Consider the following 16,488-nt stretch of genomic DNA (forward strand, 5'->3'; position numbering starts at 1 on the left):
TCTTTCTTACAAAGCTAATGAAATAACACTGTTACAATCCTCATCTGATCTTTTGTACGCGAGTTTTAAATTAAATTCTTTTTATATTATTTCTGTTGTCTTAACTAGAGAAAATAAATAATGTTTATACATTAGCGCACATACACTAATTTATATTATTGCTTTGATAGATATTTATCGTGTCATCCCTGTTGCAATTTAATACATCTAAATGGAATTTAAATCTTTTACTTATCGTTTGATCCTTCGATGTTACTCAAAAGTGAAAAATAATATTTCGATGATACTTATCGATCGAAAAGGTACCTTTGTACCTCTCGCTGATAAGATTATTTAAAACCTACTTCCATTAGGCGATGAGCAAATTGTATATACAGATGGTATATAAAATGATTAAATATCCGTAAACAGTTCTCGTAAATGAAATATAAAAAAAAATCAACATTTTAGTGTACTAATTATTATTATAAAATATGCAATAATTACGAAATAAGAAATTGTAAGATATTACGTGTAATTGATTCTTATTTTTATTATCAAAACCGATATCTTTAATTATCATTTGGGTGGCAATTAACTTTTCATAATATTGTATAATAAATTATTTATCAATGTAAACTTAAAATACTTTCCTTGCACGTACTACATTCTTACATAAGCATCCAAGTTCATTGAAACCGATGATAAGCTTACTGTGCGATCGAATTTGAACGGTGGTAACATTTTTATTCGATATATAATCGATTCGAGTTAATTCCAATTTTTATTTCCATTGAAAAGCAGAAAAGTCAATTGGTTATTTAAAATGCGAAACATTTTAATAGGAAAAAAAAGTGATAAGAGCTATATAAAGAACAATGTGTGTACGTGTGTATCAATTACTTGCGATATATAAAAGACTGAGAAAAAAAGAATAAGAAAAAAGCAATAATTGCCGATTATATAAACGAATAACGCGTGAGTAACTGGGAGATTATCTAAACAACAAAACAATTAGGATAATTATTGCGTATATACATTATAGTAGCGCACATTATTTGATTACAAAATACAACTGAAATATATCTATGATGTAAGAAGTATGTACCTTGAATTAAATTAAATTTGGAGTAAATTTAAAAAAAGTTTGAAAACAGCTATTCAAATGAAAATTTCCATTGAAACTTTCATTAAAGAAATTACGAGTGCTTCTTCTCCTTAATCTACAGAAAGGTATCGTACAATCGCGATAAAATTATAAAAATGTATTATACATTTTATCAATATTCGTGTCTACAAATGAATAATAAATTATCCACCGACTGTTGCAACGATGATCGCGTATTTCCTACTATATTTACTATTCTCGATCTGGCGTATCATCGATCGAAGCGGAAAGGACAAAGGTTCGATGATGTTTTCTACGAAACGTAATCCGAAACAAAGCGAGGTGCGATGGATAAACGTGTAGAAGAGGTATCGGATGAAGAGAGCATCTTGTGAAATAGAAGAAGAGAAGGCGACATGTTCTTGATCGACGGGCCAGTAGTGAGGGGAATAAGGACACGATAGAGGGAGACGGTAAAGGGAGAAGAACATGCGTGGCCGGTGCAGTATTCAGAATTGGCTTTAGTGAGCGATCTGATTCCCCCGGACGTATCACACGGTCCATGGCGTTATAGTAAACTCATGTGAACGATCATGCCCACGACACGTTCGCCCGTGCTTTCCTAGCTGTAACTAGCGTTCGAATTGACGCCGGCTCTTTGAATGCACGCGTGTCTCACTGCACTCATCGAATTTACTGTAAAAGATCTCGGTGCAACTAAAATTACCCGGTGAAAGCCGAGGAGGACTGTAGGACAAGAAAGTAGCAGTCTTTTTCGTATCTTCGTCTTGGTAAGTGCGTACTTTCGATTTTCTTCTCGCGTTGACAGCGTATCGGGGAGTTGATGCATAAAACGGTTCATCTATACGTGCGATAACAAGTTCGTAAAATATCGTGAAACACTTTAGCCCGATAACAGTCGTCGAAGACCGAAACAATTGTGAACAATTAGCGATACGATATAGACCTGTAGGTATATTTATTAGAGCAGGATTTTCCCTAATAAGTTTGCCCAGAGAGAGAGAGAGAGAGAGAGAGAGAGAGAGAGAGAGAGAGAGAGAGAGAGAGAGAGAGAGAGAGAGAGAGAGAGAGAGAGAGAGAGAGAGAGAGAGAGAGAGAGAGAGATATTGTTTGTAAAGAAATTTTATCGCGAGAATTCATGTGCAACGTACGCTCGTCGCTCGATCGAAACCAGTTGACGAGTGCAAAATCATTTAAAAGTTTAACATAAACTTTATATAAACGATTTCGTCATTTACCATATCGTGTAAGCACCAATGGCACCATCATTTGATTCTGTCGTAAACGTGAATAAGGTCATTATGAATGACAAATATATATAATATAATATAACGGAATATTTTTACTACTCGCGACATCAATATCCGTAAACTTTAAAGCTTACAATTTATTTTACCATACTAATTATTTCATGGTACTAAAAATATCTATTCAGAAATTATTTATATATTTATTACGCTAACGACGAAACGGTGCAATAATATTTGCAATGATGTTTCATTAAATCAAACGAATCCAGGTGAATTTCGCAGGTGTTTAAATATATAAAAATGAGAGACGATTGATAACCACTATCAAACGGTATGCGGTACGAAGCAATCGGTATTCAATATTGTATTTCATATTCTGTTCTGTTTGCAGGAGCAAACCTGTAAATTGTTTGATCACACAGGGATTAAAAACTGTTTAGAAGGATTTCGATTAAAATTGCAATGTTTGAACAAGATAAATGGGTGTATAAACGCATTTGAAATTATCTTAACGTAGTTAAGGTTACCATTCGTTACATGGTTGTAAAAACGCAAAGCGACTCACTATCAAATTCGTTCTTCAACTGGCCACTTTGTCCTACTTCTTAACACCTTTCGAGTAAGCTGACGATGATCGCACACAATCATTCCGGACTTCGAGCGAAACGTGCTCGCGTCCCGCGTGTGTAAGTGACGCGTAACGTAAAATCTGAAAATTCCTTGATTTATATCCTACGAAGCTATGCCTATGAATCAACGTCGTATCGATGTACATATGTTCGACGGAAAAAAATTAATTGGAATTTATTCGTTTGGAAATGGAAGGAAATATACGCGTAGACGTAGACCGATCGTTAAGAACGAGTAAAATTATTTTCGAGATTAACTGTCAGCAATGTTTCGATACGTCAGTCGTTTTAGGTTGAGATAAATTCAAGTGCAATAGATATCGATAAGAATGTCGTGTCAATTTTTACGAAACGATAGCGTGGTATAGAACGGAATGGATTGCAGAATAGTATTAATTATAAATCGGAATTAAACAATAAACTATTGACATATTCCGGTTCAAAACATCTTAGCCTTGTTTAAAACGTCTTTTATAGTAAATTTGCTTTACATGATCAATTGAAAACACGGAATTTGTATAAAAGAACGCGCAACGAATAACCGAATGTAATTGAATGAATTATGTTTAGTATACTCGATGGAACGGCAGGAATATTCATCGATTACTTCTCGGGAATTTTTAATTCTCGCATAATTAAAAAACATAGCCAATTGACGTAATTTAAAAGTGTGAGCATTTCAGAACGCTCGACGGAGCACATATTAATGTTTTTTTCATCTAGAATGCCGATACCAAGGATTCGCATAAATTCATATGAATGACAAGGAGCTAGTGTTTTATGTTTTGGATAGACTCTTTTGTACGGAATGCAATAAAATCTCAAATGTAAACGTGTAATCGGTTACACGATTTGTAACTATAAACTCGCGTATACATGTGTGTGCGTGCGTGCGTACGTGCGTGCGTGGATGCGCGGTCAAATAATGCAATAAAAATTGTTAGTATAGTTATCTCGAATTATATCGGTCCACGTAAACAACCTGTGAGCTTCGATCTCTAATGATCTCCGTTGGACTTTCATTAAATGATTCATTATTTGCGATTAGATTTGCGATGTACTTCGACCAACCATGATAAATAATTGCTATTGTTTTACATACGGACCAGTTGGAAATGAGTAAGCTGCTTCCTATGTGACAGGATGGGATGGGACGGGAGAGAAGAGGAGCCTGTGGCTTTTATCTATACTTGTTTTTCTATTTACACGTTTCAACTTTACAACCTATAATAATTATACCTGTGTATGCTATAATTATGTATACAATAGAATTTCATAGCGTATTAATAATTAGATGACATTAGAACAATTATACGATCCTCTGGACATTTTTTTAAACAAATTTATTTTACGCAGCTGTACAAATTTGTTCAATTTGGTATACAAGCTCGACTCGAATGTCAAAAGGAGGAGGTGGACATTGTTAAAGTTCAGTTGAACTTTCTGAAACAATGATCGTCGTTTAATTCCATAAACAAGATTACGGTTATCGCTGCGAAGATAGGCCACTTTGTTCTCTTTGAGGAAGTTTGCTCAACGATCAACCGTTTCAATGTCGTTGATGCTTCGTTTAACAGTGCCGTTCACACATGGATCGTTTTCCATTTAACCGTTTATGATTAATCCGATAGCGCGCAGTTTGTTACAGTTATTTTCTGTTTATGTTCGTTTATTTATTCGTTATCGAATCTCAACGAAAAGCGTTATTTTACTAATTTAACACGTTCACGCCGGCGTGACCCACCGGTGGGTCACACTTGACTGTTCCGTGGGGCGGCGTGACCCACCGGTGGGTCACACTTGACTGCTCCGTGGGGCGGCGTGACCCACCGGTGGGTCACGCGTTTTCAGAAAATTAATCGTATCTTCAGACGAACCACTTTCTTCCAGATCCATTTTATCTATTATTTATAAGGGCAAAAATTCTAATATATTCTAACCGCCTCTGTAGAAGAAAAGATAATTTTAGCTTCGCAATAAGCGAGTTCAAATTCGCAACGATATTGCCCCGCCCCACGAAGCTTAACGCGATAAGACAGTCCCGCCTCACGCGGAGAAACGTAGATTTTCGCCCCGGCGTGAACGTGTTAATCAAGGATCGATCGAATGGTCGAACGTTCGTCGAACACGTGGGTATTTCGAGCGACTGTGAAATTGACTGATATTTGTTAATAACATTGTTGTCGGCCGAGATAAGAGGGCAAAGCTCTCGGATCTCGAATAAGTCGTTGATTATGTGATGGCCACTGTCGGGGATGCCAATGTCGTAGGTGAACTGACTTGACTCGATTTTCAGTTGTAACGCTGACAAACGTTGATAATTACTGTTTCTCTTTGCCGCCTCGTTGATATTTAAATAAAGTCGCGTGCTAGACTACTAATTAGTGGCAATACGTGAATCGTTAAATATTTCGAGTTACGAATCTTGCAAAAAATCTTCCAATCGGGATTTACTCTACGACGAGCTTAACTTGCGTTTAGATTTACATACCATACACACTCTGTTTAGAAACGGTTTTTTTTATTTCAATTCATTGAGAGATTTATTTTCGTCTATATAACGTGATATTTTCGTAATGTTTGTTCATATTGGGATAGTGCACGCTAGACTGATATAATTATTTAAATCCTATGAAAACCATTCTTGCTATGTAAATTCCTCCTATCGTTGCATCTCTATTAATACCCTGTATACTTATGTAAAAAACATAAAAATTACCATATATAATATTTCTATCGTGAACTTAATTAGTTAATTGCTTGATGGTGACTTGGTAGTTTTTACGCGCGGCATTCGATATTTTTCCATTAATTGTAATTACTTTTTCCAATGACACGTTAAGGAAAGTCACGCGTGGCAACATCATTTTAACGAAGAAAAAAAAAAGAAAAAAACTGAAGCAGACATGGATATCAAACAAGGTTTGCGAGGTAACGAGCAGACAGCAGAGACAATTCAATGTACGATCCCTCTTCGAGGGATCCATTAACTTCAAATAGACAATAGCCAAGTTGACGAAAAGCAGCTGGTTGACGAGCAACCAGTTGACGAAAACTTGTTATGCAATGTTAACGCGTTATACAATTTTGCATACAATTGATTCAACGCGCGCTGCTACTTTTAATGCTATCTGTAAACATTTCCTCCCTTCCTTTTAACAGTGACCCATGTTCACTTCGGTTGCAGTCTTGTGGGGTTTGCTCGCTTGCCTATACCCGACCAATTGGACCGAGCATTTCAGTATTGTACGATGGAGGTATTGATGCACGAAGCGGTCACTGGCCAAGAGACAAACACAGTCGATTCACAGATTTATACCGCATCGAAACAACAACCGATAAGGAAGGCCGAGAGCGTAACAATGAATGGTGTCGATGGGCAATTTATGGAAAAAGATACATCAGACGACATTGAGATTGTTTTCGAGAACATCACGTACACGGTATCGCTTGGTTGCAAAAAAGGTCAGTTTCAGTGGCGGCTCGTGAGTAAAATGAGTAGAAGTGTTACCCAAAAAATCGAACGACCTTTTCTTTCTGGTTTCTTATTCTCTTCTTCTATTAAATATTTGGGATAATATCAGGTGGAGGTATTCTGCAGTGCCTATGCTCGAGCTGCCTCTTACCAGTGGCCTCTTACCACGAGTCGCGTTTGGACAATTTCCTTCTTATGCTGTTTGCGTTAGCTATAGCTATAGCAATTACTATTGTTAACTACGTGTCGACTGAAATGTATATAAAGTATTAGCTAAAAACGAATTGAATGCACGTTGGCTTTGAAATACTAGTGGAGAAAAACGGCTATCGCGCGGTCCATAATTCCAACAATTACTTTTACGTAAAAACTGGTTGATTTAGTTTGCCATTTCTACGGTAAACTTTATTGGCTTCAAGATAAACGTAACGAGGTTGACAATCTTTCACGCTCTCCTTGCCATTGCATAATAGGTTAATAGCCTGGACATTACGCCATTTAAAGGAACTCTTTACCAATCGGTACAAACTTAGTTAGCTCACTTTTTTTTTTTTAGCCTGTTTGATGTTAATGAGATGTCATGTTCTTTACAGTCACGACATAATTCCACACTTTATTATAATTTGCAGGCCACTAATGCGTTCTATAAGCTAGAGTGGATGTTTGTGTTACAGGTGAAAAGAAGATATTGCATGGAATCAATGGAAGACTTCCAGCTAGACGGTTAATCGCTTTAATGGGCCCATCCGGGGCAGGAAAGTCGACCTTACTGGATGTCTTGTCGGGATACAGGACTACCGGTGTTAACGGCAATATCTACATCAATGGACATATTCGACGGATAAACTCTTTTCGAAAGTGAGCATCGTTTCGTACAAAATTGTTTCTATAATTTCGAGAAACTCCGCACTTCGGCACTCTGCACGGCTGACCATCAAGTACGCGGGAGAATTCACGCGATAGTAGTTTTTATACATAATAGTTTTTAATGTTATCACCGAATGGATGACGTTTCTACCTCTGACTATCATTTCCATATGTCCCGTATGATTATCGCAGATGTAGCGCGTACATCACCCAAGACGATCGTTTGGAGCCTCTGTTGACAGTTATGGAGAACATGAGAATCGCCGCTGACCTCAAGCTCCCCACGACTACGCCTAGATATGAGAAGGAAGCGATAGTAAGTTATGATACATCTCAGGGGTCGATTGCGAAGATCTAAATGTTTTGAATTGCATCGTTGGCTAAATGAAACGCGCGCGCGCGCGCGAGAGAGAGAGAGAGAGAGAGAGAGAGAGAGAGAGAGAGAGAGAGAGACAGAGAGGGCGGGAACGATAAGATAACCTGCCTTAGGTTTGCCACGAGGACGGTCAAACGTTTGTTACACGATAGCTGTACGAACAAGAAGTGTATACGATAATGTGCTATTGCAAAAGAAATCTAAACAAAGTATTGCAGAATGTTAAATTCAAGATTTTTTCGCTGGCAATAGTCAGTTTGTTGAATTTAATTTTTAGTAGGTTAATTAATTAATTCAAATTCTGTTATACGTACAACGATATAAAGAAAGTAGGGGGAATAAATGTAGCTCAAGCGCGAGGTCCCTAAAGCATCTGTGGGTCGAAGAACTATTGCATTTGCATTATCCTCGTAATCATATTACCTACCACATAGACTTGGATACACGCGAATGCACGTTCAAAAAATATGCAAATATTCCACATTTCAGATTGAGAAGGTCCTCACTACCTTGGGCCTGTTCGAGCACAGTGATACACGAACGGAAAGATTGAGTGGAGGCCAAAGAAAGAGACTGTCCATTGCTTTGGAGTTGGTTAACAATCCGATAGTTATGTTTCTCGACGAACCGACGACGTAAGTAGAGTTCTGTCGAAAGCAAGAAATCCTTGACTGGAATGGAGGAATTGGAGGAATGAGTGATCGTTCTTTTGTTATTATTGAAGAACAATATAATCGTAACTTAAAGAAAAGAAACAAAAGCGAATGGTTGAAAGAAGAAAAGTACCTACATGCTAAATCACGTATCTCTGTAGAAAACACGAAACCTGTTTCAATGCCACTTCGATGTTTTGCACCTTTTTCTTCTCTTTTTTTTCTCTTGTTTTATTACGGCTCGTGCAGATTATAGAGCGGGAACTTCGGACTGCGGTCTACAAAAAAATTACCGACGGACCGCAGGACGACCATACCTTCCTTTATTGTTAGACCAAACGATGATACGCGTCGACTTTTTGACGAATATGTGTACACTATAAATTATTATTGTACGATAGTAATTCACTCACACGATTGCATGATATTATCGTAGCAATGAATGGTGGTCCTTTCAGGGGACTGGACAGTTCATCGTGCATGCAAGTGGTGAAATTGCTGAATGTGCTCGCGCGACAAGGAAGGACGATTGTCTGCACGATACATCAGCCTAGTGCATCGCTCTTTCAGCTTTTTGATGTGGTACTGGATTCCCTCTATAACATAAACATCATCCTGCTATTCGCATAATTATTTCTTTGTTCGCGCAGATTATATCATAATTGTTTCTCGTATGTCTATTCGCTGATGAAAAATCTAACCAATTTACCTGACCGATGATAATTATAATTCTAGATTTATGTACTGGCGAATGGCGAATGTCTGTACCACGGTGCAACCAATCGGCTAATTCCATATTTGGAGAACGTCAAGATGCCGTGTCCTATATATCATAATCCAGCAGATTACGGTACAAATATGTTTTCGAAATTTAGTTAACCGAAATTTCTCTAAACGTTTCACGATTTATTTATTTTTCTCCTTGCAGTAATCGAGTTGTCTTGTGGCGAATATGGAGAAGACAAAATACCGTTATTAAAGTCGGGCTCCGAAAATGGCAAGACTTTGCAATGGTTCGAAAATCTTGATGCTGAGAAAAGTGGAAAAGGCTTGAGAGGTATATCCGCTATACATGAATTGGGATGTCTTCTTAAATAATGTATCATTTATTTATCTTTTCTGTTTTTTTTCTTTTGCAGGGTCGCAGTCGTTTAATAGTTTGGATTCAGGTAACACGAGTAGCCTACAAGCGACTTCCTTGATCCATCAGATTAAAGTTTTGATGAGGAGAGGTTTCTTGATGTGCGCGAGAGATAGTGTAAGAATTTTATCATCACTTTATATCACTCTCTGTATTATATACATAATTTGCATACAATAGTATGTACTAATTTCCCATTTCGCGTTCATATTGCCTTTGCCATTTAAAGGTTTACCATTAATTTCTGTTTTTGTTACAGACATTGACACATTTACGGATCGTGGTCAATATATTCGTCGGTTTGATGCTCGGTTCGGTTTTCCTTGGCAGCGGTACGGACGGATCCAGGGTTTTAAATAATTATAATCTTCTGTTCTTCATTCTCATACATCACATGATGACCACGATGATGCTTACTGTAGTTACTTGTAATTAAAACTTTATATAGTCAGACTTACTTTCACAAAGATAGTTTTCTAACGTTCAGTCATTATTTTATAACAATGCTGAAACATCATTTTCAGTTCCGATGCAAATGAACATCTTGTTGAAGGAGCACTTTAACAGATGGTACAGCTTAAAAGCGTTTTACACGGCTACAACCCTGACCGACTTGCCGATTTCAATATTTTGCTGTCTGATATTTTCTGTGATAGTATATTTCATCACGTCACAGCCGTTAGAAATAACACGATTTCTTATGTTCTTCTCGATTTGCTTATTAGTGGTTTTCATAGGGCAAGGGATAGGTCTTATGATTGGTGCAGTGTTCAACGTAGTGGTGAGTATATTTTTGTCGTCTTACAATTATTTGACCAGATTTTTTTTTTTTTGTTAAATGACATTACCGGACTACTCTTAGGTAGAGTATTCTATGTAGTATGTAGTCGGTGTGTTTATAAAGGTTATTGGCCTCTGCTGTACCCACATCTAATAAGGCACGATACTGTTTGACTGTGGTCGGTAATAATTGGTGCATGGATTGTCGGAGCAGACGAATTATGAATAATTACGAATAATTCGTCTTATGTGTAAAAAAGTTCGTACGAACTCTAATTTAAAAAAGAGTAAGTTCATGTACCAATTCGTATCGATCGAAGTGTAAATATTCTTACTATCGAATCCACTAGCAGATTCTAAATGAGATGTCACTTCAATTCTCTTTCTCGTCACTTTTTGTTTTTTTCTCTTTCGAAACACTAATGTTTAGAATACCCCATGAGTTTAGAAGATACTTAACATGTCTTTCTAGTGCTATGTATAAGAAAGACTAAAAATAGCAAACGTTTTATAAATTTTAGAATGGAACATTTATTGGACCAGTGTGCGCTGTACCAATGATGATGTTCTCCGGTTTTGGCGTATCGTTACGTGACATACCAATTTATCTGGAATGGGGTACACACATCAGTTTTCTACGATACGCTTTAGAAGGGTAAAATATTCTTTTTGTCCTATAGTCTAAACCCTAAGACTGCAAAAACGACATTACCGACTATTCGATACCGAATCATTAGAGATATCAAAGTTTTACTCGTTATTTTACATTTACAGAGTTATAGGCGCTCTATATGGATTCAATCGATCAATGTTACCGTGTAAGGACAAGGATATCTTCTATTGTCACTATAAGTATCCATCAAAATTCCTCTCGGATATCGCTATAGATGCTGATCAGTATTGGAATGATATCGCAGCGCTCATCGTAATAGTTGTCGTAACTCGAAGCACTGCTTATTTTCTTCTTAAATGGAAGATTTTATCTGTACGATAAATTACGAATTTTCGACGAATAGAATAGAATTTTATCGCAGCTTTCTATCGTGGCCAATAAACGACTGCAGCGGTTATACGACTAATTTTGAAACGTTCCATGAAAAGGACGCGAGGATTATCTCTTTATTCCAAGATTCATCTCTTTAGTATGTATGTAATACGTTCATTGCAGATTATTGCTTTGCAGTGAAACAAGCAGAGAATTAAGGTGCAGGCTTTTAAGCATCAATCATTCAATTGTTTAAAAGCATACGTTATAAATTATAATATGTTATCTAAGATGAACATTTCCGAAATGATATTTTCGGAGATTGAACGTGATATTTGAGAATTGCTCAACGGATGTCGATTATCAATACAACCTATCGGTGCTGTATATATTGAACATCTACAAAGTGAAGGGGAATAATTACCGTTCCTAATTGCATAATGCGTATGCTTTTTTGCATATAAGTATTGTATAACTGCATTTTTTCTAACTTATGATGTGACCAATTGCTTACACTTTTCTTGTTTGTGATAATCAATCATACGTATAAGATATTTATATAAAATTATTTTACTGATACTGTATATTACTAGTGGGACCATAAATGAATGCTGCTTGTTAATTAAGGTTGTGCGAAATCTCGATATTACATTCCAAAATTCCTTATTTTTTTTTTTTTAGCACCAAGTAGCGTATGATCATCAGTTTGAATAAAGTAATTAATTCGAATGACGTGATTTCAAGTAACTTAACCGATTTAAATGAGATTTAACTGTACCTACGTGTCAGACGTGAAGTTTTTTTAATGTAAAAGCACGTGTTAAATATTTTGAAACATTGGTACATATGTAGCATAACAAGAGATAAAACGTTCGATTTTATCTATTTATATAAGATCGGATTAATGTTATCGCATACACGTGTATGTATCATGAAAGTAGGTTGGTCGAGTACGCGTTATCCCTGACAAATGATAATTATCGAAATTATGATAAAACTTCGGAATTTATATGGGCTATAATATATATTATAAAAAAACGAATGCACCATGTGTGCGTGCGTGTATGTATGCATGTACGTGTGCGTGTGTATGTGTATAATGAAATGGTTGTAAATATATTTAATTAAGCATAAAAATAAAGTTTACTTTTTATATTTCGCATAGTTGTAAAAAATTAATTAATTCAACCGTATCATTAAAAACGTATAGAAATGTATTTCCAGTATGGTACGTGCATCACCTTTTGGCTACACGCGCTTTCCACTGTAGGACCAAATACGTGGAGATCTGTAAACATATTATCCAAATGCATAAACCGAACACGGTAGTGCGATAGAAGATTGTAGGCATATCCATTGTGTCCAAAATACGTTTAGGAGACTTTAAGTGACAATAGATTTCGTAACATGGTAATGTTTCTCTATCTTCGTCGTAGAGCGCCTGCAGAATACCCTCGAACGCGTATCTATAACAATTGTAAATTTATTGTTTCCTTAGTTCTGTCTAGAAATTGAATAATACAAACTAAAATAATTTATACCGGAAAAAGCTGATGAAGCAAAGCGGTTGAAGGTATGGCGTCACTTCACTAAATTTTATAAAAAATCCAGCAAACAATATTATTGGCATATTAATAGCAGGGATTAAGAAAACTCCTATCTGAAAGTAATAAACAACTTTTGTTAGTACCTCAATTTTTTCGCAAATCATATTGAACTTTGCTTTTGAATTGTTGTTAAATCACAACGCAGCATATTTATATACTGCGATGTGGAGCCAATTCATTGTGGATTGCAATTGAAGACACGTACGATCTGATGACAATCTTTCGATTAGACTTAAATGTGATTTGAATAAATCATTACTTGCGTGTCGAATGCAGCACCAACAAGCATTCCCGACGATTGCCCAAGGATCGTTGTCAAAATGCAAATCAACCAAGTACGCAAAAACCTATCGTACTCCATTGGCTGGCCAGTTATGTAGTACGTGATCGTAATAAACACCGAAGGCGCAAGGATCTATGGAAAGTTCATTATATTAGAGACAATATCTTTAACTTACATTTAACTGAGAATGTTAATATTAATTTTATTATTATTTCTTTTCCTATTACTTGTAGCGGTAAATCCGATATTATTTTTACAGAGAAATATGACCTCAAATTATACCAATTATTTAAGTATTCTCGTAGGAAAACGGCAGCTTCTATGGGAACTGAAAGCGAATAAACGAAGATTTATGAAAATGAAAAGAAGAAAATAGATTCTTTTTTACGATCATCTACATCGTAATCCATCGCAAGTACTTACACATTTGCACAGCTGGCATGGAGTTCGCAAAATATAAAAACAACAAAACGAAAAATACACAAGCGATATTGCTCTGAATCCTACTAGCATTATTCCCCGAATCATAGAACACTATACCTAATAGAAAAGCTACTACCACATGGGCGGCGAATCTCAATTTTGTTAGGGTCTATAATGAAGTGACAAATAATTCGTAGAAAAATAAAATATCACATGCGAACAAACTAAATAGAACCAATACAACTACTAACATTGTCCCGTTTAATGCAAATCATTGCTTTTAATAATAAAGTTTTTTGTTGTTGCAACGTAGACAGCTGCTTTGGCTTGCTGGCAATTTGTCGAGAATTCGAAACAATTCGTACATCTGTTTCTGAAACAAAACTAGTGCAAGTATTCCGCACATTTTCAAGCAAAATACGTTCTCCTGATTCGTGTTAATCAACGTAAGTATTATTTTAAATTAACGTTGGATCACCTATGATAGAATTCCGGATGTTCGCCTTCCAGTTTGCACGTTTAACGTTACAAATTTTGTATAACTTGTTCAAGTCTCCACCTCGTTCTCCTGACACTACCTCTAAAACTGAAATTTTTAAAGGATATCTTTAAACGATTGATCGAACTATCGTCAAATGTGTATACACATTTCCCTATAATCTCAAAATGTACTGTCAGATCGTAAAAATGTCAACGCAATTGAATTAGAAGCCGCGCAAAGAATATACAAACCCATGTTGATGTCATTAACTTACCAAACTCGGATATATTATAAAATTGCGGGCATGTGTAGCCTGTGTCGTGAAATGTGCAGAAAACATCGTCCCAGGCTCCGTAGTAAAACGATTTCCCATTGTGTATAATTAACAAATCGTCAAATTGTGATATCATGCGACTGCTAGGCTGATGAATTACACAGGCAACTGTACAACCTCCTCTTGCTATTTTATGTAACAGTCCGATTACCTATTCGAGTCAGGCCATCGTTTAATAGATTTATTTTTTCTTTTAGAATTCACGTCATGAAATAACCGATAAATGAATTTCATTGATTAGTATAATAGACCTGATTCGAAGATGCGCTATCGAGTCCTGTAGTGGGTTCGTCGAGCAACAAAACAGACGGTTTTGTGACTATTTCCACACCAATCGACAACCTTTTTTGCTCTCCGCCGCTTAAATTTTCCACTAGTGTGCCCAAACAGTTCGTCAAATTCAAATTTTCTGCTATTTCTGCCACCTGACAATTTACAAGTGTAAACAAGCGTCCCACTTAACTCTGTTCGCCGGACCGAACAACTGTTTCGCATCATTTCCTCCTACCAAGTTAATTTAGTAAACTTAGATGTTGAACGTACGATCAGATAGAAGGTAGACGAATCTTGAATTCCTTGAACTTTTAAACGCGCTGCGATATATAACGTTTCTCGAACAGTGAGTAAGGGAGACAAAGCAAACTGTTGCGGCAGGAAGCAAGTTTGTTTCCGAAAGACGTCGCTGTCGCATTCCTTTCCATTAACGGTGATCGAGCCCCTGACGTTGGTTGTTTTTAGGGTAGATATGATTCGGAGCAGCGTAGTCTTCCCAGCACCGGATGGACCGATGATTGTTGTTAATCTTTCAGGACGAAAACATCCTGAGACATCCTCTAATATTCTTTTCGATTGTTCTGTAAAAAAATTGAAAAAATCTCGCATGTGAATGGATGATGTGTACTTATTGGGATATAATTTCAAAATGTCTGTAATGCATACATATTCGTATGTATAGTTGCATGTATAATGCATTTCTCCTCATTGTCTTTTATGCCTCTGGATGTATAAACAAAATTTTTAATTTGTCGCTTTTAATGAGTGATTCTATTTCGTACTGTTACATATTATATTGTGCCGCTACTTGCAACTGACGAGATCATAAATGAACGTATTTATTCCTATACTAATAACGTGTAACTTGTTTAAGAAAAACAAGATCGATTGATGTAGAGAAATATATAGAATTCTGCATAAGATAAAGAGTTGTTTACTTGTTTTTTGTTTTCATTATTTTCTGTAGTATTCAAAAAATTGCATCTCTATTATACACTAGATATTTACATATTCAATATTTTATACTTTTAACATCATGCTACATCATCATCGAGTTTGATCTCAACAGGAAATAACATTATTTCCAATTCTAATGGAATTGAATGAATACGATTAAAGTATTATACGTGGATGTATATCACCACATACGGTGTACGTGTGATCATATTGAAAATAAAATATTAAATATAAATAGAAAAAGTTTATGAATGCTTAATTTGAATTTTTGTATCTTAAATTGTTCGAAGTTCGAGCACAGTTCGAACACATCGCTATCCTCAATCAACATCAACATTGAAAAGGATCAATTTTTTAATAGAGTCAATTGAAAGATACACCCTACGCATTATAGTATGTTTACTCCCATTGGGCGTAATCCCAAAAAGACAATACAATGAAAATTTGAAAACGTTGCCTTCATCCCTTTCCATTATCTAATCGCGTCTTGTGTAATAAAATTGCTCGACTTTCTTTGTGCACGCGACAACGTACGAGTGAATGTATAGATGCTGCGGCGTATGCAGGTATACTTGCCTTTTCTAGAGTTGGCGGTATACGAGAGACTGTTAAATTCAATGAGCATCTTTGAGGAATTTGGATTCAAAGGATTCTGATCCGTTAGTGGAATTGTGCATCCTTCGTTGTCCAATTCTCCCGTAGGATAGGCAGCCGTGTTGTTGCGATACGCCTCCATATCGAATTTCAACGTTTGTCAACTCTTAATTACTTACTTGAATCATCGTAGTAAAACATTGGAATTTTACCAATGCGAACGTCCACGTGTAATGCAATATGTTATCATGGTACAACGTATAATCACGAAC

At 36.2% G+C, this 16,488-nt stretch overlaps 2 protein-coding genes across 2 annotated transcripts; one reads left to right on the forward strand and one right to left on the reverse strand.

The window, feature by feature from the left end:
- Positions 1–1,626: 1,626 nt before the first annotated feature.
- Positions 1,627–11,273, forward strand: LOC143428033 (ATP-binding cassette sub-family G member 4). Its single transcript, XM_076902609.1, has 13 exons — positions 1,627–1,878; positions 6,175–6,452; positions 7,137–7,320; positions 7,522–7,645; positions 8,195–8,340; positions 8,817–8,940; positions 9,094–9,208; positions 9,287–9,415; positions 9,498–9,616; positions 9,759–9,927; positions 10,024–10,280; positions 10,801–10,934; positions 11,054–11,273. The coding sequence occupies exons 2-13, from the start codon at positions 6,239–6,241 to the stop codon at positions 11,271–11,273; spliced, it is 1,935 nt and encodes a 644-aa protein (XP_076758724.1). The 5' UTR covers positions 1,627–1,878; positions 6,175–6,238.
- Positions 11,274–12,474: 1,201 nt separating this feature from the next.
- LOC143428131 (ATP-binding cassette sub-family G member 4) lies at positions 12,475–14,777 on the reverse strand. The gene is made up of 9 exons (XM_076902843.1): positions 14,644–14,777; positions 14,333–14,543; positions 14,056–14,163; positions 13,829–13,950; positions 13,578–13,746; positions 13,382–13,482; positions 13,131–13,286; positions 12,806–12,924; positions 12,475–12,730 (listed from the first exon to the last, which is right to left on the reverse strand). Exons 2-9 carry the CDS (start codon positions 14,466–14,468, stop codon positions 12,502–12,504), a joined length of 1,140 nt encoding a protein of 379 aa, XP_076758958.1. The 5' UTR covers positions 14,469–14,543; positions 14,644–14,777; the 3' UTR covers positions 12,475–12,501.
- Positions 14,778–16,488: the final 1,711 nt, after the last annotated feature.

Source organism: Xylocopa sonorina, chromosome 10 (assembly GCF_050948175.1).
Source record: "Xylocopa sonorina isolate GNS202 chromosome 10, iyXylSono1_principal, whole genome shotgun sequence".
Classification (NCBI taxonomy): domain Eukaryota; kingdom Metazoa; phylum Arthropoda; class Insecta; order Hymenoptera; family Apidae; genus Xylocopa; species Xylocopa sonorina.